This window comes from Balaenoptera borealis (genome assembly GCF_965194805.1).
Source record: "Balaenoptera borealis genome assembly, chromosome: 16".
Lineage (NCBI taxonomy): Eukaryota > Metazoa > Chordata > Mammalia > Artiodactyla > Balaenopteridae > Balaenoptera > Balaenoptera borealis.
Window position 1 is genome coordinate 64,299,701 of NC_138872.1, and position 26,232 is coordinate 64,325,932.

The 26,232-nt window shown below is 45.9% G+C and overlaps 1 protein-coding gene across 1 annotated transcript in view; it reads left to right on the top strand.

Annotated features, from left to right (window-relative positions):
- XYLT1 (xylosyltransferase 1) overlaps positions 1–26,232 on the top strand; it is a 301,880-nt gene that overhangs the window by 249,766 nt on the left and 25,882 nt on the right. The window contains exons 6-8 of the mRNA XM_082362428.1: positions 3,938–4,018; positions 18,771–18,987; positions 22,048–22,224. Coding sequence (XP_082218554.1) covers positions 3,938–4,018; positions 18,771–18,987; positions 22,048–22,224 — 475 coding nt within the window. The remainder of the gene's footprint in view (positions 1–3,937; positions 4,019–18,770; positions 18,988–22,047; positions 22,225–26,232) is intronic.

Sequence of the window (26,232 nt, forward strand, 5' to 3'; positions counted from 1 at the left end):
GGTGTCTTCATGCCCAGAGCTGCATGCATATCTGACACACACAGCAGTGTGGTGGTCCTCTGGGAGCCAGTTCAGAACTGTGATGCCAGCTGGGAGACTGTAGACAGGTTCCCTTCTGTGGGGCGTCTCCCAAACCATGCTCTGCAGAAAATTCGTGGGTATGAAGCACAGAAAGCTTTCCAAGTTCAAATCAGGTTGGGTCTTTATACTGCTGTCCCCAGTTCAAAATGTCTTAAGCTTCTGATGCTCACGATGGCAATAATAATACTATTAAATAGCAGTTAACCTTTATCAAGGGCTTACTGTGGGCTGGGTACTACCGCACGGGTCTTACATGCATTATTTTATTTAATATTCCCAACACCTGAGGCTTATTGAGATGAAAGTAACCTGCCTGAAGTCTGGGCTCTCAGGAAGAGACCGTGGGGAGAAGATGAAGAGGAAGAGAATTAACTACCAATATTCATGCTTGGCTTGAAGCAGCACTTCCTAAACTTTAAAGGGCACACACATCCCCTGGGAGTCTTGTTAAAAGGCAAATTTTAACTCAGTATGTCTTGGGTGGAGCCTGAGGTAGGACACGTCTAATAGCAGTGGGCGAATGCTGCTGGTCCCAAGGCCAGGCTCTGAATAAGGAGGCAGTGGAACACATGTGTGTTTTCTCTTGTACCTGGGATGGAATTCGTTCACTCATTCATTCATTCATCCATTCATTCATTTGTAGAAACCATCTAGTAGCAAAGAACACAAGCTTTGCATTTGGAACCAGGTTCCAATCCTAGTTCTGCACTGTTCACTAAATGGATGTTTTCTCTGAGTCTCAGTTGCTCATCTGTAAAATGGGAATGAAACTCGCATTTTAGAGACTCTTTGTGATTATTAAATGCAATAAATTGTAGCAAAAGTCTGCCCTGGGGCCTAGGGCCTGGTGGACATTTCATAAATGGTGGTGCTTCGGGAGCTCATTTTACTATTCATGTATTTATTCCTTCTAACTGAGGTTCCCACATGGTTCCAATAAGTTTATTTACATTAAAATAAATGTATTTATTAAAACAAATTATTTATTGTAATATTTATTTACTTACATCTTCCCATAAAGATGTCCCAGTGGCTCCAAAGGCCACAGTGATGGGTCCCAGAGGCCCCACCATGAATCGGAGGAACTGGCATAGATGTGTCTTCTGATAATTTCCACAAAAGGTGGAAGGAAATTGGGGAGGAGACAGACACAAGCGATGAGGTGTGGAATTCACTTGGCAAATGACTCCACCAGAAAGGAGTGAGAAATGCGTGTGAGGGGGAGAGAGCAGGGAACTGGGTAAAATGACAACAGATCGCAAGCTGTTAATTATCCAGAGGGAACTAAATATTATGTAGGCAATTACCAACAGGCGTCGGAAAGCCCTGTAGGGAAACCTGGTCCTCAGCCGAATTCTGTCTCCCCCTGCAGAAGGGCTGGGGGACAGGTTTTAGCTCGCGGGGCAGGCTCTTCACCTGGGGAGGGGGAGGCAGGGTCCCCTCCGTGTCCAGCCCAGCCAGGACCCAGCGCTGTGCTTTGAAAATCGGTTTTACCCACAGGCTCTGGGCCTGGAATCCGCAGCCCCTCCCCATCCACGCTCCCTCCCCTAAGATGTCATCTTTTGAGACGATTTCATGTGGAAGCATCGCTAAGTAAATTCGCTAAATGCCTATTCATCCCCGTCAGATGGGGACGCAGTGAAGCGGTAAATGTGACAATGGCCCCAGCTCGGGGCCCTGAAAAGCGCTTTCTGGGGCTGCTAAATGGAGCCTCAGCCGCTGACCCTGGGAGGCCTGAGGCTTCGTGAGAGGGGGCCCAGGAGCCCCGGCCCGGCCCCTTCAATCCTGCCACTGAGGCCGTTGAGAGGCCCCTCTTTATTATTCCTGCTGCCAGGGACCCATTCAGAGGTTAACTTGTCCCGGTATTCATCAGGAGGACAATAATGAACTGTCGCAGAGAGTAGAGAGGGGCTTGGTAAACAGGAACTGCTAAGACGCGGAGATGGAACGGGCCTGTATGGTTTGTAAGAGAGATTGCTTTCATTTCCTTTGCAGGCTGGTTTAGTTTCCACCTCTCCAGCAACTTCAAGAGGCCCTCTGCCCACAGCAACCCGTAACTGGGAGGGAAGTACGGGAGGGAAGCACGCGTGGGCTTTACCTCACCTGTTTGCAGAGATGCTCCACGTGCAGACGGACACGTGGACTTGGCCTTTTGCTTGCATCCCTGGGATTCGCCTCTGTGCGCATCCGCAGGGCTGAGCTTTCCGCGTTTGTGCCTGGGCGGATTTACCTTGCCGTAGGCACACGGGGTTTTTCTGGCATCTGCAGCCACTAGAACGGCAGGCTTTGAAGTGGTGTTGATTTCTGTAAACTAGTACGGGATGTCGGCAGTGCTCGTTTCCACCGCAGCATCTCTTAACTTCTCTGTCCCCCTCCGCTGAAATTATGAGTTGGTCAACAATAGTGGTCCAACCAGAGAGCAGGGTCTTGGAGTGGCGCCACTGCAGGTGATGCAGGGAACTGAAGGAGGGGGTGAGGGGTGAGGGGTGAGGGCGGCCCTGACCAGGTGGTGGGAGGCCAAGAGCAGAGCAGCTTGCATTTATTGTGCACCTACTGTATGCCCTTTAAGTCCACCCGGTTATCCATCAGTATGTATACCTACTGTGTGAAGGGCAGCCAGCTGAAGGCCGCCACTCAGAGGCTGAATGACTTACCATAGGACACACAGCTGGGTCAGGAGTGGAGCTGGGATCTGTCCCCGGCCCTGTCTGCTTCTAGAGCACAGGCATCGCTTTCTTAGGCACCCACCTGCCCCCCACAAAGTCTAGCCTCCTTTCTCTTCCCAGAGATGCGCCTTCACCGTTTCTCCCAATTTGAAACAATGGTTAACCCTTTCCTTTTAAGTAAAAATCCCTGAGCAGAGAAGCCAGATGATAAAGGAGCTGTCACTTCAGCACCGTTTACCTGTTTGGGTTTATTCAGCGTAAGAGGCAACTGCGTTTCTGGCAGATGGAGACCCCGTATGACTGCCTTTTAAAATACTGTCACAGCTGTATGCACAAGCTGATTAGCTGTGACTACACTGCTAGTGCTGAGATTGATGGCGATAAATCTGGGATAACAATGCTGGGAACAATGTCACCCGTTTGCATCGCACTTCATATTTCTTAAAGCTCTCTCAGTCAGCCCGGGGGTTATGGATTCATTCATTCATTGACTCATTCATTCCTCAAAATGCATTTGAAGGAGTCAGTTCAAACTCATCTCACCTTGAGTCATCCATTCATCCAACAAACATTAATGTACCTCCTACTATGTGCCAGTGATGAGTGAGTTTCATTAGGTTCTGTCCTCACAGAGCTTACATCCTAATGTAAGCAAATATAGCTTTCAGATGGTGATGAGCTCATGTTGTAAATGCAGTGATGTGATGGGGGTAGGGGGAGGCAGGTGCTACTTTAGGTTGGGCGGCAAAAAAAAAAAGCCTCTCTGAAGAGGAGACATTTGAAAGGAGACCTGGATGACAAGAGCAGACATGGAAAGATATGGGGTAGAATTTCCCAGGCACGGCAAGTGCAAAGGGCCTGAGGTTACTCTGTATCTGGCACTGAAGTATTCACTGATGCCTTACTATTTGCCAAGCCCAGTGTTGGGCACTGGAGATTCCAAAACAAATAAGGTACTATGCTTATTCTCAAGGAGTTCATAGCATATGGAGTATGTAAGAGACAAACAGTCCATTTTAGCATACTGTGGTAAGCTCAATGATGGCGACACATGAAAGAAGATGCCTTACCTACCTGCATGGTGTGAAAGAAGGAGGGGACCTGGTTTCTGTGACAAAGAAGGGAGCCAGGACACAAAGTCTCCATGATTTCTGGAGGACCCTCACTTTCCTCTCGGTTTGCTTCCACAGGACAAATGACCAGCTGGTGGCATTTCTCTCCCGATACCGAGATATGAATTTCTTGAAGTCACACGGCCGGGACAATGCAAGGTAATATATCCTCCCCCTACCCTTGTGCAAAAGGGAAATGAAAATCTGAGTGATCATTTGGGGGCTTCCTTCTAGGCTGGTCTGATGCAGCCAGAGAAAAGTTGAGGATGGGAGAGAGGCATGGCATGGTTGGGCCTTGGCCCTTTCTTTGTAGGATCTGAAATGGTGTCTCCTGCCAGCCAGGAACAGAGATAACAGTGAATGTGTCTCATCATGTCATAGTCCTTTACACCTTTTCCCCCAAGCCCTTTCATGAGTCCATTACCACTTTATGGCTGTCCTTCAAGGAAACTAGGGTAGTCATTTTAATACCCAATTTATTGGTAGGAAGACTAAGGCCCATAGTTTAAGTAAATGATGTCCCCAGATCATTCATTCGGTCAGCCAGTCATTCAACAAACATGCACTTAGTGCCAAGCATGTGCCAGGCACCCTTCTAGAGGTGAACAAGACAAAATCCTCACTCTCGTGGAATTTACCTTCTAGCAGGAAAGAGTCTCATACCAGCACGGAGTTGAACTCAAGTATCCCGACTCCCAGCGCTGTGCCCTCACCATTGCCTCACTTTTGCTGCCTAAGATGTTGGCAGGGATTTGAGGCACCAGAAGCCCCACCTGGATCTATTGTGCCTCTCTCACTTAAACTGAGCAAAGCCAACAGCATCACTACAGTCCCGCTTTGAGCTGAGTCTAAATCTCCGTGGCCAGAGATCAGCTGGAGGGGACACAGTCTTGAGCACCCTCTGTAGGAGAGACCACAGGATCCACTCCACCATCTGGACGTAAAACACTGCCCAGGATCACTCTGCCATCTTAGAGCCTTTTCCTAGCGTTGCATTCAGAGCTTAATCTGGCAGCTCACAGGATGCCTTTAGCGTGTTAATGTGTTTTGTTTGGCCTTCGTGCTGGTTTTGTTTTGTTTAATTCAGGTGCTTCATTTGAAAGTTAATAGCCCCATTTAAAGACAGCAATATTTCCTAGGGAAATCCAGATTTCCAGCTCATCTTAAAAGAGCCAAAGGTCCACTAAATCTGTGCTTGAATTTCCTCATGGAAGTTATGATCTGGATCTTAGACAAAGCCCACGTTCTACAGGTTGCTGCAGTCCTTGCTGCCCTCTCCCCTACCTCACCCTGTTGGCATTTCAGTTTGCCATCTCTGCTGTAGGTGTTCTCTGCCACTGCCGATGGAGGTGTCATTTTAGCTGTTTCTGTGATCCACGTTACCCAGATATCCACAGAAGGGAGGGGCAGAAGCAGGCAGCGAGCTGCATTTCCTGAGCTTCCAAGAAGTAACCCCAGAATCCTTGGGTTGTATCATTTTCCTTAATTTTAATTTTGATTGCATCCAGCTGTCTCTTTCTAGATTGGGCCTGTCCTACTGGCAGCCTGCATTCTTTATACTTAAAAGGAGCCCCCAGACTTGAAGATGCTCTGTAAATTAGCACAGATTAATATAGCATGTTCTGGCCACTACACTGGAGAGGCCTGGTGGATAAAGAATTGTAGACACATAGTAGGCTCTGTTCCTACTAAGTGCACATCGCTCTGCTGGGCCCTTTTCACACGGGATCCAACTTTATTCCTACAGTCACTCAGTGTAAAAATACGTATTATTATCTCCATTTGTCAGGAGAAGAAAGGGGAGCTTTGGGAGCCCAAATGATTTTCCTAAAGTCACACAGCTGGTAAGTGCTAGAGTTTGAACCCAATTCTCTGGCCCCAAAGCCCATGGAAGCAGGGTGGAGCTGAGCAAGATTCCACGGAGGTGGTAAGTTATCAGAACTAGACCAGATATTGGTATCCCCACCCTTAGGTAGAGAATGAAGACGCTTCTTCACTTCCAGATAACTTATAATACATGTTTTGTGCAAAGTCATATCATTAGAAAGGAATCCACTGTAAGCTGATAGACTTGTGTCTGAATTACATCCACCCTAGTATTGTTGTTTCAGCCTACTCAGTATTTATTCTCTATCTACTATTTCCAGGCCCTGTGCTAGGAACTGGGTACAACACAGAGGTTAAAATCATGAGTTCTTTTTTCTTTTTTTTTTTTTTTAATAAATTTATTTATTTATTTATTTTTGGCTGCATTGGGTCTTCGTTTCTGTGCAAGGGCTTTCTCCAGTTGCGGCGAGCGGGGGCCACTCTTCATCGCGGTGCACGGGCCTCTCACTGTCACGGCCTCTCTCGTTGCGGAGCACAGGCTCCAGACGCGCAGGCTCAGTAGTTGTGGCGCACGGGCTTAGTTGCTCCGCGGCATGTGGGCTCTTCCCAGACCAGGGCTCGAACCCATGTCCCCTGCATTGGCAGGCGGATTCTTAACCACTGCGCCACCAGGGAAGCCCCATGAGTTTTTGAGGTCATACCTCCTGGGTTGAAGTTCTGATCCACCACATCCTGTCTGTGTTTCACTGGGCTGGTGACTTAACCTCTCTGAGCCGGTTCCCTTATCTGTACAATGGAAACATTAATGGACTTATACGCACGAGATTGTTGGAAGGATTAAATGAGATGTTGTATATAAAGCATTTGGCATATCATAAATGCCCTATGAAGATGATGATGGTGGTGGTGGTGGTAGTGATGAGGTCATTGCCATGATAAACATTGGACTCAAATTGCAGGTGGGAGAAATAAATAGATGGTGTATAGGCCAGCGTTGTGCCTCTGGGTGTATGAGTACATCTTGTCCAGTTGCTGTGCATCAGCAGTTGACAGGTGGTACCCAAATGGCACAGCAGGATAAAGGGCAGGATAAAGACGCAGGCTAAGGAGTTGTTGCTTGCATCTCCCTCTGAAACCCTAAAACCCAAGGCTATCTGGACAAAACAGCTCACAAGTTCCAACACTCATGCATGAGTCCTCAGCTGGGATTCTCTCACTTAGATGAATTCAGGAGATTAATTTAGAATTAATTCAATAGTAAAATGAGCCATCAACGGCGACTTTCTCCTCTTTGTCAGTTGAGGCCTCACCTGCTGAGTGAACAAACCTGGCCACGCCCATCTTCCCTCGTGTCTCCCACGGGTGCAGCCTGGGTGGGGCTTCGCTCTGGCTCTGCACTGATAGCATGTTAGGAAGGACCCTTTTTGGTGGGAAGTGACAGAAACTCAGCTCAAACTTGCTTAAAGGGTAAAGGAAGTTATTGGGTGATGCAACTAAAACATTAGTATCTGACTTCAGACATCGCTGAATCAAGCAGTTCATATGATATCATCAAGCCCAGACTCTCTGTTAATTCCTTTTTTATTTTCTGGCTGCTTAATTATTTCTTATTATTTCTGGAGAGGGTTAAAGTAAAATAAACACATCGCATCAAATAACCAAGTAGTTCACTGGCAGGAACCTTTTTTTAAATTAATATATAACCGACATATTATATTAGTTTCAAGTAAGTGATATAACAATTCAATATATGTATCTATTGTAAAATGACCACCACAATAAGTCTAGTTAATATCCATCACCACCCATAGTTACAATCTTTTTTCTCGTGATAATAACTTTTAAGATCATAGCAAATTTCAAATACGTACAACACAGTATTATTAACTGTAGTCACCATGCTGTACATTACATCCGCAGAACTTACTTATTTTATAACTGAAAGTTTGTACCTTTTGACCACCCTCACCCATTAACTTCTGTTAGTTCTCTTTCCCTTTGTGTTGGTTTAATTTTCTGGCTCCAGATGGTGACCCTTCTCAACGTATTAGCCTCATTTTACTGATAAGGTAACTGAGACTCACAGAGATGAAGTAAATTGCTTAAGCTCACACAACTAGGGCAGGGTTAGGACTCAAACCTAAGTGAGTGTGTCCGCAGAGCCCAAGCTCAAATCCCTGCATGATGCAGCCTCTCCGTGTTCTGGTCCTGCTTTCCTCCAATACGCTGGGTGGCTTTGAGGAAGCCACTCTGCTTCTCTGGGCTTCATTTTCTCCCTTTGAAAAACAAAGTGGTTGAATGACATGATCTCCAAATGCCTTCCCATTCTGATGCTTCATGCTTCGGGACCAGACAGTGTGACAGAGGCAGAGAGTTTAAAAGACAGAGAGATGGAGAGGGACAAAAGCAAACAGTGAGATACAAAATAGGCCACAGGGTACCTTAGTTTTTAATTCCACGTGGTTCCTAATAGCAGTTTTGACCTTCTGTCCCCAGCTTCAGCCTTTAGCAGCCAATTTGGACTTCCAGCTCCCGCTGCTAAGAGATGGCATAAAGGCAAACTGGTACTTTAATAGCTGCCAAATTGGTCCTGACTGTTCCTATAATTAAATGAAGGGGAGTGTTGTGTTCACTGTATTTCCTTGCTTTCCTCCAAAAATGAAGTAGCTAGATATATTGAAAGACAAATGGCACAATTATCAGTTTCCCAGATAACCTCTGCAGGGCTAAAAGAAGCAAGTGCCCTGAATTAGCAGGTCTTGGCAACCATCCCCAGGAACTCCTGGGTTCTGCTCGGGGAGCATTGGAGAAGTTTCCCAAATCTCAGCAGCTTGATCAAGGCTCAGTGTGTAGGGACAGGCCCCTTACAGGGAGATGGAAAGGGAAAATCATTTCCCTCAGCCGGAATAGGGTTTCCTCTGGGAATTTTCCGGCCTTGGTTGGTCTAAGTTCTCCAAATAATTCAAGGTCACCAGGGCCCCAGTGCTTAGCCCTGGGGCAGAGTGTGGTGTAGTGGTAAGAACATGGGCAAAGGAGTCCAGACACCTGTGCCAAAATGCCAGCTCTGCCGTATGACAGCCAGGGGACTTTGACAAATGGCTTCGACTCTCCATGCCTTCGTGTCCTCTTCTTTATAAGATCAGGACAGTGATGTGGGGGTTGTGGAGGACTGAGTATCCTCACTGACGACAGGAAGTGCCAAGCCAGGTGCTTTCAAGTTGTGCTATCCTCTGTTAAAGAATACAGCTGAGGCTTGCAAAGTTGCTTTAACTTGCTCAAGGTTCCACACAGCTGGCATTGGAGCCTGGTTAGGTCTGACTTTTATCACCCCACGATTAGTGACTGCATCTGAGAGGACCTGTTGTTTTCAGTTCTTGGGGTGTGTGGATGAAAGAGCAAAACTCTGCTGATTTTAAGCGGAATCATTTTTAAAGGAGCAAGGGAGGAAAATCAGTCCTTCCCCTACTTTCTAGAGTCACCTTATCCCAAAAGTGTGTTCACAATCCACCAGTGATATGTGAGATTATTTGGGGGTGTTCATAAGTGGGCATCATGGGAGAGTTAGTATTGATTTTATGTATATCAACTAAAATTTATATAATTAGCCCATCTAATCGATGATTTCATGGACATGATGCTTAGAATAAGACTCAGTTTAAAAGAAAACAGTTGAAGCTATCTAAAGTTGGTTTAGAAAAGAAATATTAAGGAAAGTCTCATACAGACTTCATAAAACCTATAGCATAGCAGTTAAGAATCTGGGTTCTGGACCCCGACTGCCAGCGTTCGTATGCTGAGCACTCACTAGGTGTGTGGCCTTGGGTAAGTTACATCAATCACTTGTGCTTCAGTTTCCTCATCTGTAAAATGGGAATAATGATAATAAAACCAACCTCATAGAATTGCTGCAAGAATTAAATGAGTGAATATGTGAGTAAGCTCTTGGAATAGTTAGTTATGCACCTTAAGTTGATGATGGTGGTGATGATGATAGTGGTGATGGTGACAACGATGGAAAAGCCTTGATGATGGTATATATACACGTGATTAACGTTTTCGAAACATTTTCTACAACTCTTAGAGGAACAACTAGCATTTCAAATGTAAGAAGACTAGACCAGAAGGAAGCTAGGAGGGGTCCCAGCCCTCAGGTCAAGAGTGGCATAAACAAGTTTCTTCCTGTTCCCTGGTCTGGGGCCCACGTGCTAGAGGCGGCAGTCCCTCGCTGGGTGCCAGAATGGCAGCTAAAGCAGCTTCAGCAGCTTCTTCTCTCTGACATTGAACTAATCTTCAGGCCCAAACCTCCCTTGATGTATAAATAGGCAATTGTTTAACCAAAAGTTGGCAAATCCATCGAGAGCCTGGCCAGGAACCTCCTCCAAGCAAATCTGCTTTCAGGAGGCCCTTTGGTGCCAACTTGCTTATCAGGAGAAGAGCTCTCTCCCCATCTGTCTCGTAGCACCATGATTGATGGGAGGAGGTAACTAATATCTCATCTCCAATGGGGAAAGCAGATTGCATTTCCCTCTTGCTTTTCTTAAACCCAACCGGTGAGTTTATCCCTGTTTGCATGTTCACTTTATTTAATCCAGTTATGGTAGCCATGTCAAAATAAAGCTTAGCATCACACAGGCACCCATACAAAGCTGTGTACACAGACGCTCTGTGGGCCTCCACATGAGTTTTGAGGTCAACTTTCAATCTTTTCTTTTTTCAAAACAATACGTGTCAAAGTTGGACCAAAGGCTAGAAGGAAAATATGTGCAGTGTCATCTCTGAGACGTAGAGCATGATTTTTTTATTTCCTTCTTTGCTTTCTTTTTGTGTTCCATACCTTCTATGGAGAAACTGCATTACTTTTTTTTTTTTTTTTTTTTTGCATTACTTTTATAATCAGAACAGAAGGCAGGAGACATTGTTTTTAAATATGTGTGAAATAGGGAAAATCAGTTAGCCCTCAATGGACCTTTAGACTCTTAGAGGTGCAAGCTGATTCGGGCCCTGAGTGCTGTGAAGAGCATGGGCCACCAAGCCTGGGATTCTCAGTTCCAGGATTTGGGCCCCTAACTCTGCGTTTCTTCTCAGGCTGGGTTTTTTTCCATTCCTGAATGTCAAAGCCAACTCAGCTTTCTTCGCCCAGGGCATGTGTAATGATAGGGTTTACTGTGTGCCAGAGACTGTCCCAAATGCCTTAGAGATATTAATTCTTTCAATTTTCACAACAATCCCATGGTGTAAGTGCAGTCATTATCATACCCATTTTCCAGATAGGGACACTGAGGCTAGAGAGATTAAACAACACACAGCTTGGGAATGGGGAAAGAGACTCGAACCCAGGCAGTCTGGCTCCAGAGTCTATATTCCTAGCCACTGTGCTATACCGTTTCCCTAAGTATGTTCATTGTGGAGTCTCCTGCCATGTCCAGGCCACATGTACTTATGGCTGATACATTCCTTCCACCAATCAGGTCAGAGTCTGCCTCTCCTGTGACTGGTCTCCTCTGGAGTGAGGTAGTGAAGCTGAGCTTCTCCCTGTAGCTTCCACTCCCACCACGTTAGCTTCTTTTCGTTCATTTGGGCTCTTGCACACACTATTTCTGTCTCCTATAAAGTTCTTCCCCAAAATTCTTCAGATGACTGATTCCTTCTCATCCTTCTTGTCAATGCCACCTCCTCAGCAAAGTCTTCCCCAATAGTCTTCACTAATTAAGTCCCTGTCTCTTTATTTTGTCATTGCGTTCTAAGTTTTCCTGTATAACACTTATCACAAACATCTAATTACATATTCATGTGTTTTATAGCTATTTATGACTACTTACCTATTTATTAGAGTAGTGTTATAGTCTTGTGGCTAAGAGTGTGGAATCCAGAGCCTGACTGCTAAGGTTTGAATCCCTTCCTTGCCACTAACCAACTGTGTAGCCTCGGGAAAATTAGTTAACCTCTCTGTGTCTTTGTTCCTTCATTTGGAAAATGAATCCTCATAGGATTGTGATGAAGATTAAATGAGAGAATATATATTAAGTACAAGGAACAGGACCTAGAAAGTAGCAAGTGCTCAATAAATGGTAAATATTATGGTTTTATCTTTCATCTTAGAAGAGAGAGGATAGGGATGATGTCTGTCTTCTTCACAACCATATTCTCAGCAGAGACTTGGAGAGTTGCTGAATGAGCAAATGCCCCAAGCCCCTTTTCTCTACCAACTACTGCAGAGTTGGGGCCTGACAGCTGACTCCAGCCCAGCTTGGGAAAGGGCATAACCCACACTGGACATGTGGGAAATGGCCAGCAGAGCCCCTGTGGAGCTGCCAAACTAGGAAACCCAGTGACCTGAATCCTCACTGACTTGTGCCTTGGAAAGATGGGAGGGTTTTGTATTTGTGGTTCTCAGACAGAATCAGGGTGCCCATGTTGCTTGTCACCCGCTACCACCACAGCCCTGGGCATTGCTGCACTAAAATAATTGCAGGAGATGGGTGCACTGTGAGGGCTTCTGTCCTTGGTGCTGAAAAGGCATTGCTTCTCAGAGCATAAAGGGTTTCTCCTTAGCTGTGGAGGTGCCCTACACATGCCTGTCTACCAAATCCCAGAATAGAGAAGAGGAGAGAGAGAAGTTTTAATTTTCTGGCTTGATGAGGGAAAAAGTTAAGTATCTTGGTGAACACTTATTAAGCACTTACTAAGTGCCAAGCACTACACTAAGCCCTCTCCATATATAATATAATCTCACTTAAACTCTCAGGCAGATATTATGACGATCACCAGTTTCCGTGTAAGAAGCTGAGGCATCCATGTTCAGGTCGCCCAAGGTTAGTGGCAAATCCAGGACTTGTACCAAATATTCTGGCTCCAGAGCCCCTGTGTGCCATGGCTGTTTGTGTGAGCCCATTCACATAGCTGGCTGATTTCATACATTGTGTTTTCATGCTTTGTTCCATGACTTTATTTTTAAACTAAAATGCTTAGGTTGTACTTAGGCTAAAGGAGTAATCTGGGTTCAGTGGGAGATCACTGGAGAGAGAAAGAGAAGAAGAGGAAATATTTTTTCTAGGCTGTGTGACTTCGGATGACTTTAGATCACACATCCTTTCTGAGTCTCAGTGTGTCAGGGTTTTTTATCTATAAAATGAGTTATATTAGCTGATTGCTGAGATTCCTTCTTGCTCAAACATGCTGTAAAATCTGAGGGGCAGTGTTCTTCCTTTCAGAATTCATTACAGGGCAAGACAGTTCTGGAATAATTCCACACTTGATGAATATACCGAGATTGTAGCCAGGGAATTAACTGAATTGAGAGACTTCTTCATTGTCTGCCCTTTCTGAGGCCATTTCCAAAGGCTACAGATACTTTCTTAACTGACCTCTTCTCCCATGGGGGAGATTCAGGACCCCTTGCCATCCTCCATCTGATTTCCTTTGATGCTCAACTGAGTAGATTTGGTCCTTGTGACATCCTAGTAGAAGCATATTTAGCTCTGACTTTGTCCCGTATTGTGGCAGTAGAGAAAAATCTCAGGGAGGCAAACCATCCCTGAGAGCCCAGGAGGTAAAACCAAATGCAAACGATACCATGTTTGCCCTTAAGTAACCTATTCTGAAGACAGAAGTCCTTGTGAGGTCTGGCTGAAAGCCTCTTCCAACCAGCAATGAGCCATTTTCTCTTGGTTCTCTCACTTCTGGGCATTGTCTTTTTAAGGAAATAGAAGTTCTCAGATCCTTCATTTGGGTCCTTTTGGAGGGACCCTGGCGAATTGAGATGAAGAATGGCAGAGTAGTTAAGCACTTGCATTGGATTCCTCCAGACCTGGATTCAAGTCTAGGCCTGTTAGCTGCGTGACTTTGGAGAAATTACTTAACCTTCCTGTGATTCAGTTCCTTTGTCTGTCGAATGTGTGTTAGAAAAATCTGATACCTGGCTAACTAATGGCAGCTACTTCCTGATTGCCTGACAGACATGGCTGTTACTGTTCCCTTTATTCATTCACTCAACAAATATTTATTGGGCACTAGCTGTATGTTAGGCACTGTAGTAGGATACAGTTAGGTGATCAGAAATAGACAAAAATCTCTGCCCTCTTGGGGCTTACATCCAGTAGTAGAAATAGGCAATAAACTAAATAAATACCTTGTATATTATATTAGAAAGTGAAAAGTGCTATGGAGAAAAATAAAACACCAAAGGAGGATTGGGGAGGGATGTTATCTCTATGAAAAAAAGGACTGATGGTTGGGTCAGCCCATTGCTTGGGTGAAGAGTGCTTACTTTGCAAGGACCTTTGTAAACATCACCCATCACAATTTTGCAGCTGATTTGGGAACTTGTCGGGATAGGTGTCACGGAGCTCATCCTACAGGTGAGGAAACTGGCATTCAGAGAGGTTAAGCCAGCCCCACTTCTCAGTGAAAACAGAGACAGCATTGGTACCAGATCCTCTTCATGTCTGCTCTTCTATGGTATCACCTGTTGACCCCAGTTTTACCAGGTAACCAGGTCAACTGGAAACAAAACTGAAGGGAGGGCAGCATGATTGGTCACCTTCTGTGAATTGGGCCGATTGCTGCAAATCTTCCCTCCATCCTTCAGGTGAGAGAGCCGTGCACCTTTTCCTGGTGAGCCAGCATTGACAAGACTCACCCAGGTGTTCACAAACTTACTTTGGTTTCCAACCTTTACCTTTTCAAGTTATAGTAAATCCACAGGGAAGAATAAAAAGCAAATCACTGTTGAAACAGCTGATTCTTTTCACCTGCTAGATACCCAGACTCTGGGAGTCTGCCACCTTCTCCCAGTCCAGACCTAAGTTCCTGGTAGCCCCTTTCTGAGACCTAGGCAATCTGTGGTCTCTGTTTCCTCATAATTAACCAAAGCATGTGTTTGCAGCTTATCAGTTTTTGAAGGCAGTAAATACAGCGGCCAATCTCCCAACCCCGTGAATGTTTCATTTTGGAGATTACTGCATAAATATTGTATTTGGATATTGCGGTCCGGGACATCACATTAAAATTGCAAGATGATGCTGTTATCCCATCTAATGGAACATGAAATTAAAAAGCTGGTCCACGGAAAGAAAACTTTTGCAAGTCGTCCCACCTGTATTTCTTCTCTCTCATTCTCAGTTGGTCTTGATTACCATGTAAGTTTTGATACAGAGTGTCTAAAATTTAAAGTTTTAAACACAGTTAAGTGTGCCCACTGGACATTATCATATAATTGGCACCAGCCAGAGTCGAGGTAGGATTTTATTTCCTCAGACTCGGAGGCTTCTTTCAGGTTGTCACTTAGAGCCAAGTTTGGTGTCAGTGAGTGCTATGGTGAGTGTATTGAAAACCCTTCACCAGGTCGCTCCCCAGAGAGAACATGGCTTTGCTAACGAACTTGGATTTTGCACTAGGAAAGGTGTGTTAGGGAAAGAACAGGACCAGGGACGCTAGACATGTGGGTCTTCTGGTCGGCTTCTGCCCTTGTTTGTATCCTCAGAAAAGTCGTCAGCCTTCTCTGGGCTCTCATGCATCTGTCTAATGCTTGCCCCACACCTCTTCCTGGGTATAACAGAGGGACTTAGACAATGTCACAGCTGGAAAGTACCCTAGAGATTACGTAACCCAGCGTTATTATGACTGGTGGTCTGTGGGCTGGATTCAGCCTAGGGATATGTCTTATTTAGCCAGAAATGCTTTTTTTAAGGGATTTGAGTGCTTTTCAGAAAATGCAGTCTCTACGTCTTTGCTAACTCCACCTACCCTGTTATCTTATACTCAGCCCCCCTCGCAAACTTATATTATTTGTCTGACCCCTGTAGACATTTAATTTTATAACCTAGACCTAGCCCAACTTTGTCAGTTTCCCATGGGGGAAACTGAGTCAAGGTCATCATTTTCCAAATTCACCCAGCTGGTTACTGGTAGAGCCACACTGCACTGTAGATCAAAAGCACATTTTAGCAGAATTAAGTCCGTTCACCACCAGCATCATTGTTGTCACCATTTTTATTACACTAGCATCAATTTGGTTAAGAATTAAATATATTACACCATCGTGCTCAATGAGTGAACAATGTCAAGAAGCAGGTCCTCTATTTGTGCAGAAGAAAGTGCTAGGGATGTTGGGTTTATTAGTGAGGTTTCAGGCAGTTCCCTTTGGTGGATTTGTGGGAGGCCCAATGGGAGAGATTCTTTGTAGAATTCAGCATGACCAACAGGGTGGGACTATCTCCAGCTTCTATGCCCTGACGTCTGGTCATCACCGTAGACCTTTCCTGAGCAGATGCCTTGCACTCTTCCAGGACCTGTAAGGTAGGCAGAAAGGAGGAAGCCAAGGTCAGTTCTAGTGAGCACAGCATCTACCTCGGAGGAGACAGGTAACTCTAATGTGAAGACAGAGATGAGGTCTGCCATGGAGGCACAAAGACCTCTAGACACACAATGGGGGATGCAGCCTGCTCTAGTGGAAGAGGTGGCATTAATATGCCACAGCCATGGCTACCTGTCCTATCTGGAGCCTAAGAACATTTGCATTCATCACGGTAATGATAAAGGTGAAATCATTCAGGAATGTATTAGTCAGGACTTTTTCAATTACAAGTGACAGAATCCCATCTTAAAATGCCTTAAGCACTTTACTGACAAGTCTGGGGGTGAATCAAGTATAGCAAGATCCAGGGTCTCAAGCAAAGTCATCAAGGCTTTGTCTGTCTGTCTCTCCGCCTCCCTTACTTCCTCCCTCCCTTCCTCCCATTCTCCATCTCTCTTTTTTTGTCTTCTGTGTTACCTTCATGATCAGACAACCTCTATACTCATGGTGACAAGATGGCTGTCAGCAGCCCTCAGCTTACATTCTTCCAGAAAAAAATCCCCTAGAAAAGCCCTCCTTCCTAGTATGTCCAGCAAAAATCCAGAACCTAGTCTCAGACTCAGCTTGAGTTGCTTGCCCATCCATGAAGCAATTATGGCAGCCAAGCAGGTGGAATACTGATTGACCAGGCTGAGTCATGTTCCCACCCCTGGTGCTGGGGGTGAGGCAAACCAAGTGAACTGAGAGTTGAGGGTGAGCAACTGTCCAGAATAAAATCAAGGTGTGGTTCCCAGAGAATGGATGCTGGGCAGACAGAAACGAGGGAATGAAGCCCCATTATTTGCTACAATGTGGAGGAACCCTGAAAACGCGAAGCTAAGTGGAAGAGACTACAACTTGTGTGATTCTATTTATAAGAAATATCCAGATTAGGTAAATCCATAGATGGATTGCCAGGGACTGGAGGGAAGGGGGAATGGGAAGTAACTGCTGATGAGGATGGGGGTGACAAAATATTTTGAAACTAGAGATGATGATTGCACAACATTGTGAATGAACGAATGCCATTGAATTGTATGCTTTAAAATGGTTGATTTTATGTTGTATGAGCCGGAGAAGCAGCAAGATCCCTGGGTGGGGAGACCTGTAGACTCTAAACTCCCAACGAGATAACCAGCTCCTGAGGAGCAGGGACCATCCTCACTTCTCCTTGCCTCCCACCAAGGCCAGCACATGCCTGGCACATAGTAGGTGCGAAATTAATGCTAACTGCAAATGAACTGAGAGTTTGGGCCAGAAAGTTTGGCCCTCGTTCTGTCTACCCTCCCAACACACCCACCTTACCAGCTCTTTGACCTTTGATTTCTGCATCTACAAATTAGGAAATGCCAATTCCACCCTGCCTGGCTTGCAGAATCCCAAGAGAGAGAGAGAGAGAGAGTGTGTGTGTGTGTGTGTGTGTGTGTGTGTGTGTCCTAGAGCAGGAGTTATTAATCTGAGGTTCATGGATAGAATTCAGGGGTCTGTGACTTTGAATAGGAAGAAAATGATCTTAATTTTCACTGAACTCTAACTGAAATCTAGCTAAATGTAGGGTAACAAACCACCACAGTATTAGCAGTTACTGTTAGGAATCACATTTTTTTTTTTTTTTGGGCCATGCCACGTGACATATTGGATCTTAGTTCCCTAACCAGGGATCGAACGCATGCCCCCTGCATTGGAAGCGCGGAGTCTTAACCACTGAACCGCCAGGAAAGTCCCAGGAATCACGTATTTTCAAATCACATTATAATTGATGCATCCGCTTCTAAATGTCATATATGCTCACCTCTTCTTCAAAATTACAGTAGTTTTTAGACCTACTACAAGATCTTGTTATGAAATGTGTTAAAAAGGAAACACATGTAATTATCATAAATGTGGTGTTTTAAAAAATATTTTGTAATACTCATTTTAATGTGTGAATCAAGAATCATGTGAATTACTATATCATCACTTTGGTATTTTTGGAAGTATTTTGTAACCCTGTGTATTTTTGTTGTATGCATTTAAAAGCATTATTCTGCAATGGGATAAATTGGGAGTATGGGATTAACAGATACATACTGCTATATATAAAATAGATGAACAACAAGGATTTACTGTATAGCACAGGGAACTATATTCAATAACCTGTAATAACCTATAAAGGAAAAGAATCTGAAATATATATATGTGTATATATATATATATATGTGTGTATGTGTGTATATATATATATATATATATATATATATATATATATATGAATCACTTTACTATACACCTGAAACTAACACTATATTGTAAATCAACTATACTTAATTTACTAATTAATTAATTAATTTTAAAAAATAAATTTTAAAAAATAAAAGCATTATCCTGAGATGAGGGTCCATAGGCTGTATTCACCAAACTGCCAAGGCATCCATGGCATGAAAAGGTGATTTCAAAAGTTCTCTAAAGAGGAAGCAGATGTAGCAGATGATCATTGCCATCTAATTGTGCTGCGTGGGCAAGTCTCCTAAGCTCTCTAAGCTTCTGTGTCCTCATCTGTAAAATGGGCATAATAATAGTACCTACCTCATAGGGTTATAGACACCAGCCTCGCTTGTGAAGATCAAGTGAAAAACTACACACAGACCCCCTAGCTCAGTACCTAGCACACAGTAAGTACTCAATAAATGCCTTTATTGCCGAGACTGTGCCATTTCATTTGGACTCTAGGTGGCGCTCTTTCAGGGCTAAGCACTGCTTTGTCTTGCCCAGGTTCATCCGGAAACAGGGCCTGGACCGGCTCTTTCTGGAGTGTGATGCCCACATGTGGCGCCTGGGGGACCGGCGGATCCCAGAGGGCATTGCCGTGGATGGCGGCTCAGATTGGTTCCTGCTAAACCGGAAGTTTGTTGAGTATGTGACGTTCTCCACAGATGATCTGGTGACCAAAATGAAGCAATTCTACTCCTACACCCTGCTTCCTGCAGAGGTGAGTATCCAGGAAAAAATCCCTAAGAAAGGTAGGGGCTGGCTCTAGCCTTTGGAGCAAAGTGGATGCTGAATTTTTGCTGAATTTTTGGCAAAGCCACGCAGGGTTCAATACGTTGTCCTCCAAACATCCAGAGGAAGATGGGGAACTGTATTGGCTACCAGGGACCTTGCTGTCACAGCAGGGCCCCTGGTCCCCTCCAGTCTACATGGAGGCTGTATGGAGTAGATGCACAATGCTGCCACCAGCAATCTATACAACATCTTTAAAGATGTAAAGTAAAAAAGGCAGTTCTTCCTCAAGACACTTGGCTCCCATTGGTCGTAAAACCATCACGATATACTGATTTTGTTAGAACAAGACACTTTATTGCCATTTTTCAGAAAACTTTTATTTATATAAATACAAAGCTCTCATACCTACAATAACAATGGTGCCCCCTAGAATTGTGCAGTGTGTAACCTGCACAACTGTATATGCTGGCTTTTTCAGGAAACACCCACATCAACTTTTGACAGATCCTCCACATTTACCAATCCTGTAATAACTTTTCAACACCACGAATTCCGTTTCTAATTTTGAATAGTATTCTATCATTCCCTGACAGACAGTAGTTTTGGCCTCATCAGTCACACCAGAAATTCCAGTGATCCCAAAGCCAGGGCTTCTGTTGGGTTTGCCCTAGCCCCCTGCATTGACAGTCACTGTGTCCAAATGCTTGGGACTCGGCATTTCCTGTCGGCTTTTGGAAGTATTTGAAAAGCTCTGGGAAGTCTGTCACCACTTTTCAGACCTCAGGATGGGAAACTGTCTTAGTTCAGGGTGCTAAAACAAAATACAATAAAATGGATGTACTTATAGTTTTGGAGGCTGGAAGTCCTTGATCAGGGTGCCAGCATGGTCAGGTGAGATCCCTCTTCTGGGCAGCAGGCTGACTACTGACAGTCCTTGCTGTGTCCTCACATGACAGAAGGGGTGAGGGTCCCCTTTAAAAGGGCACTAATCCCATTCATGAGGACCCCACCCTCATGACTTAATCACCTCCCAAAGGCCCCACCTCCTCACACTGTCACATTGGGGGTTAGGATTTCAAACTATGAATTTTGGGGGGACACATTCAGTCCATTTCAGAAGTCCTATTGTGTAAGATTGCAGGGTATTCTGAAACAGCCCCAGCCCCATCTGGAAATGCATAGGGACTCAGTGCTGAAGTGTTGCCCCTGACATGCCAGCAGCCTTCTTATCAGACCTGGACTGAGAGATTCTAGATTAGCTCCCTGACCTCCAGTTCACTTTCACCCTAATTTCCAACTTCAGAAAATTCCAGAGCTGGTTCTGTTTCTGTTGAGCCTGCAACACCTCCCATGAATGGCCCACCATTCCTGGCTGTGCCCCATCTCTGGACCACTCAGATTGTGCGTTTCTAGGCCAGACAAGACAATGCAACTCATTTGATGGTTTCCACATCCCTCACCGACATCTGGGGCAGGGCCAAGCTCTGAGTAAGGCTGACTGCCCACTTCAATCCTGAGGGATGATGGGCTTGTCATCACTGGGCCTGGTTTTGCTATTCTGCACACATGTTAAGTAATCAGCTTTTAATCCTATTTCAGCGAAAATTACCTTTTCTATCAATTCTGATAACCTTCTCATCCATTATCTTGCAGGGAATTTCTGTATCATTATAAAAGGACACAGGGCAATCGATAATTGGGTACTTTCCCCCACTGCTGGATGGAGAATATGTGCCTCTGTGGGCTTGTAGACAATTCAAGCTTAAAATGCAGGTTCACAGGCATGTCATTTAACATCATAAGAAGGGCAGCTGGGGTGTGGATAGAGCCTAATTTTGTCCACTCACCCACTGAGAAGAGACTGTTTGGGGCTTTGGCTGTTTAATCCAGGTGCCCATCCCAATGCTGGTTCTCTCTGTCCCAACCATCCCCCACTTCCCAGCGCACACAGGCACTTTACACTCCAGCATCCCTGTTAGATCCCACCTCCTTCATCCCAGCCTTTCTGTCCTGCCCTTCTCCCAGACCACCTCCAGGGGACCAGTTTAGAAGAAATCTGAAGGCTGTGCCATGAATTTGTAACAGGAAGACACGTGCTCCCCAACAGCTTTCCCTAGGAAGCAGAGAGCAGGGGAGAACGTATCTGCCTGGTATCTGAGGTTGTTATAAAACAGTTGTCCAAATAGAAGTCAGTCTCTCTCTCTCTCTCTCTCTCCCTCCCTCCCTCCCTCCCTGCCTCTCTCTCTCTCTCTCTCTCTCTCTCTCTGTCTCTGTCTCTCTCTCTCCCCGCCCCGCCCCCCGTCTCTCTTTCAGCAGCTACAACCATGTGTCTCTTCTCTGGTCTCTCTTTTCACTCTCAATATTGCCTCTTTCTCAGATTCTTAGGAGAGGTTGACCAAGCCTCAGGAATAGGGGGAGATTACAGCACCTGGTTCAGCACCATGAACAGTGGGAAGCCCAATGGACCCCCACCTCCTCCCCTCCCAGTGTTGTAGTCGCTACTCCAGTGACTAGGGTAGGAGGGCATCCATGATTCTGGCCTCCTTCTCCCAGGAGTGAAATTCCAGAGCTTCAGTCTTTGTTTTCAAGGTATCTCAGACCTGAATCTCTTTGGTTTCAGGTCTAACTATTTGCAAAATCAAGAGCCCTTTTGGCCCAGGGTTTTCTAGAAACTTGTCCCATTGTTTTTCTCTGGTCCCCATGTGTTGACATACCCTAAGGGACTTTCTCTCTCTGCCGAGCGGACAGAGGATGTCCTGGGTGATAAGAGATGTCTTGAAATCAGTTTCTAGGCTGCTGGGGAGAGACATCTTAGAGAAACGCTCAGAGCAGTAACTTCTAAGCAGCATTAAGCCACCCTGGACAAAACCTCCAGGGCACCCTTGGTTGGCCTGGACTGCACTGAGCCCATTTGCAGAGAGAACAGCTGAGTCTCCAGGAGAGTCCCTTCACTGTCAGGTGGCCCTCGGGAAGGACCCCCCGCCCACCCCAGCCCACTCGAGGGAGGCTGGACGAGGTCTCAGGTTGGCCCCTCTCTGCCCCGCAGTCCTTCTTCCACACGGTCCTGGAGAACAGTCCCCACTGTGACACCATGGTAGACAACAACCTGCGCATCACCAACTGGAACCGCAAGCTGGGCTGCAAGTGCCAGTACAAGCACATCGTGGACTGGTGCGGCTGCTCCCCCAACGACTTCAAGCCGCAGGACTTCCACCGCTTCCAGGTGAGCCGCGCCTTCCGGCCAGCATCTGCCGGCATCCGAGGCAGCCCTGCAGGTCATCGGATCCCGCACTTTCCAACCCTGGCTCTTGATGATAATCATAACAACGTCAACAGTAGCCAGCGTTTATTGATCACTAACACCATGCAAGGGACGTTCTAACCACTTGCCCTGTATTGACCCATTAACCCCACAACAGCCTTAGAAGATACCTACATACATACATAATTATCCCATTTTAGAGATAGGGAAACTGAGGCAGAGAAAGATCCGTAACTTTATGCAAGGTCACATAGCCCAACCTACCTGTTTCCAAAGGCCATATTTGTATCCATTTCTGTATACTGCCTTTCAATCAGAATCTCCTGAAATATTTGTTAAAAATATATTTCTGGGTACAAACTTGATTAGAGGGCAGAGTTTTTCAACCTCAGCACTCTTGACATTGTGGCTGGATAATTCTGTGTTGGGGTGAGGGGGCTGTAGGATGTTTAGCAGCTTCCCTGGCCTCTACCCACTAGGTGCCAGGAGCACCTCCCCCTGTTGTGATAACCAGGGACGTCCCCAGATGCTGCCTAATGTCCCCTGTGGGGATCCAGTAGCACCCTGCAGTTATGACAACCAGGAATGTCTTCAGACATCGCCAGCTGTCCACTGGTGGCAAACTCATCCCCAGTTGAGAGCTTTTGATCTCCAGTGAGGTCCAGGAATTTTTATTTTTAATATATTACACTTTGAGAAATTCTGATGAGCAGACAAGTTTGTAAAACACCGCACTCTGTGAACTTTAAAGGAGGAACAAGAAGAAACGTTATTGCCTTCACAGGTATCACTGCAAGGCCCATCGAGTCATAGTTGTGGGGAGAGCAGAGGCAGGAGGGTGGCCATTGCTGCACCTGATTCCTGTGAGCACCAGGGGTGCCTTGGACCCCAGACCTATTCAGGATGGTGACCCCTTTCCATCCCGTGTGAGCACGCCTCCCACTCCCTCTAGGCCAGTACCCTGAGCTCTTCCTCCTCTCCCCCTCACCACGCCCAGCCTCAACTGCCCAGAGCACAGACAGAAGGCTACAAAGTGATTAAACAAGTCACTTTGAGGTCACTAGAGCCGCCACGTAGAGATGATATGCTGCTTCCCAAACCACGAACGTGGGGGGGATGGGGGGACAACAGTGCCAGGCTGATAACCCAGTCCAAGGCGCCCCTGCTGCCTTGCTCTGGTACATAACGGAAGCGTCCAGGGAGGACACGGACCGCCCCCATGAGGCTTCCACCCTCGTAGCCTGGTCCCTCGGAGTGTGGTCCACAGACCGGCAGCAGGAGCGTCACTAGGGAGCTTGTTAGAAGCGCAGAATCTCTGCTGCTCCTGACCTGCTGAGTCAGAATCTGCATAGTAACGAGACCCCCAAGCAACTAGGAGGCTATTCTGTTTGAGAAGCACGGGGTACGGGTCTGTTCTATCCCAGGCGGTGTGCCTGGTCCTCTGTGGGTGTTGGCTTCACCGGGTAGAAATCATCTCCACTGTGCAGGTGGGGAAACCAAGGCACAGTGGCAGGGGCTTACTTGTCCATGGACATGCGGCTTGTGGAGTGGCAGGGTGGGGGGTCCCACACAGGTGTTCCCAGTTCCAGACCTGGGCTTTTTCCACCAGACCCCGCTGCCAACCTGGTCTCATGCCTGGTTGGGTGCAGAATACACAGCAGGTTTCATCCCATCATTCTTACTCCCTCAAGGTTCCCACCTAACGTCTTTCGCCTGCGTAAGCAGTTGCTGCAATGAGTATTCTTTAGGTCTGTTTTTGGTGGCAGATTGAGAGCTACCCGGGGGCCTCCTCAAACCCATGTTAATTGAGGCATGAACTTGGGTGACATTTTAGTTCCATTGTCCATGCAGAAGGGATCTGCTGAGCAGAAAGAGGGTGGCAAGGGGAATATCTGACCTATTCAAAAGAGAAAATAAAGAGAAGAATTCCCACTTTCGTAGAGGACCAGTCATCACCCTCATTGCAAAGGACCTTCATCATTTAGAGCAAGAAGCCGGGTGATTCTTGGGTGCGCTGCCCCTCTGGGGCCACTCCTGGGCGGCGGCACTTGTATTGCAGCCCCAGCATCCTGGGGACATCGTGGTCTCTGGTAAAGATGAGCTAACATAGAGACCGAGTCACAGCACTGTAATTCACAGTAAACAAAGCACTCACAGCACTTTAATTCACAGTAAACAAAGATCAAGAATATCCCCCAACATCTAGACTCAAGAAACTGCTGCCTGCACGGAACTCTTGAGTTCTTGTTGAAAGAACTCTGAGGAAGAGAACCGTAAATATAGAAATGTGCCCTTTAGGAGCTCCAGCTATGATCAAAGAATCTCGGGAGGAGAAAGGAGGCTGCCCTGCCACTGAGTCTGGTTCTCTGCCTCCAGAAAACAAAGACTTAGAAGGCCCTGGTAGCAGGCTTAAGGGTGTAGTGATAATAGTCACATAATCATAGCTGCTAACACCGTGTGCCAGACTCTATGCTAAGTACCCATATTATTATACCCATTTTAAGGATGGGGGAACTGAGGCCCTGGATGACTTGCCCAAAGACATATACAGCTTGAAAGATGCAGAATGAGGATTTGAACCTACATGGTCTGGCTCTTTTCAGTGCTACTATAAGGGAACTGACCTGACCCCTCCACCACAGAGAAGGGGGTGTGGTTCCCAAGGGTCATGAAGCAGAGAGCAGATGGGATATTCCAAATACTAACGGGTTTTTGTTATTGAGGCTTCGAGTTCCCCCGACTAGCAGTGTGATCCTAGGATGATGCAGAAGAAAGAGCTTGGGTTTTAGAGTCATCGGATCTGGGTTCAAATCTTACAACTATGTGAGTTTGTACATACCACTTGCCCTCTCCAAGCTCAGTTTCCTCATCTGTAAAATGGGAATCGTAACACCTGCTTTGCAGAGTTGTTGGGAGGATTAGAGGTAATGACAAAATGCAGTGCGCTGTACATAGCAGGTGCTCAGGAGTTTTTATTGACATTATTGTTGCTATTAATCCACTGCAGTGAGAACAATGCTAGACCCAAATTAAGGTCAATAATTACACTAGATCATAGGCTCCTCAAGGGAGCGGTCTGTGTTTTAATTGTTTCCGTAGCCCTAGACCAGAGGTCAGCCAACTACAGCCCCTGGGCTAAATCCAGCCCACTACATGTTTTTGTAAATAACGTGCTTTTGGAGCACAACCGCATGCCCATTCATTTACCTGTTTGCGGCTGCTTTCACACTATGACAGCAGAGTTGAGTAGTTGCAAAGCTGGAAATATTTATTGTCTGGCCTTTTGCTGAAAAGGTTTATTGATCTCTGCCCCAGACCATAGTTTTAGACCTGGTAGATAATAAGGGCTCAGTATTTTATTTCTCTAACCCTTGACGCTGCATCTGAATCCTGGCTCTGCCATACCTTGCTGTGTGACCTTAGATAAGTAAGTCCCTTTCTTCTCTGGGACTCAGCCTCCTTGAAAATTTGGTTTACATAAATGGTTCTCAAACACTGCAGCATAATCACCTGGGAGGCTTTTTTTGGATACAGATCCCTAAACCTCATCTTCAGAGATGTTGATTCAGTAGGTTGGCGGGAAGGACTCCGCAATCTCCACAGGTGCTTCTGATGTGCAGCCAGGTCAGGTGTCCTTCGCATTATCCTCAAACCCTAGTGAGCAAATGAATCACCTTCAAAGCCTGGTAAGAGTACAGATTTCTAAGCCCCACTCCTGAAGATTCCGGTCAATAAATCCAGGGTGTTCCTTGTGAGTCTGTAAGTCAGTTACAATGCCCAGGAGGCAATAGGGAATGGTGGGGACTGTGGTGAGCCAAAAACCCCATGCCCATCGAAAGGGACAGGTGCTATTCAGCTTTAACTACTTGTCACCATGTAGGAACATGGGGCCAGATCATTTCTGTTCGAAGGGAAACCAAAAGTTGCTTCTGTAAACTTCTACCTTTTAAATGTTGCCAGCTAATTCAA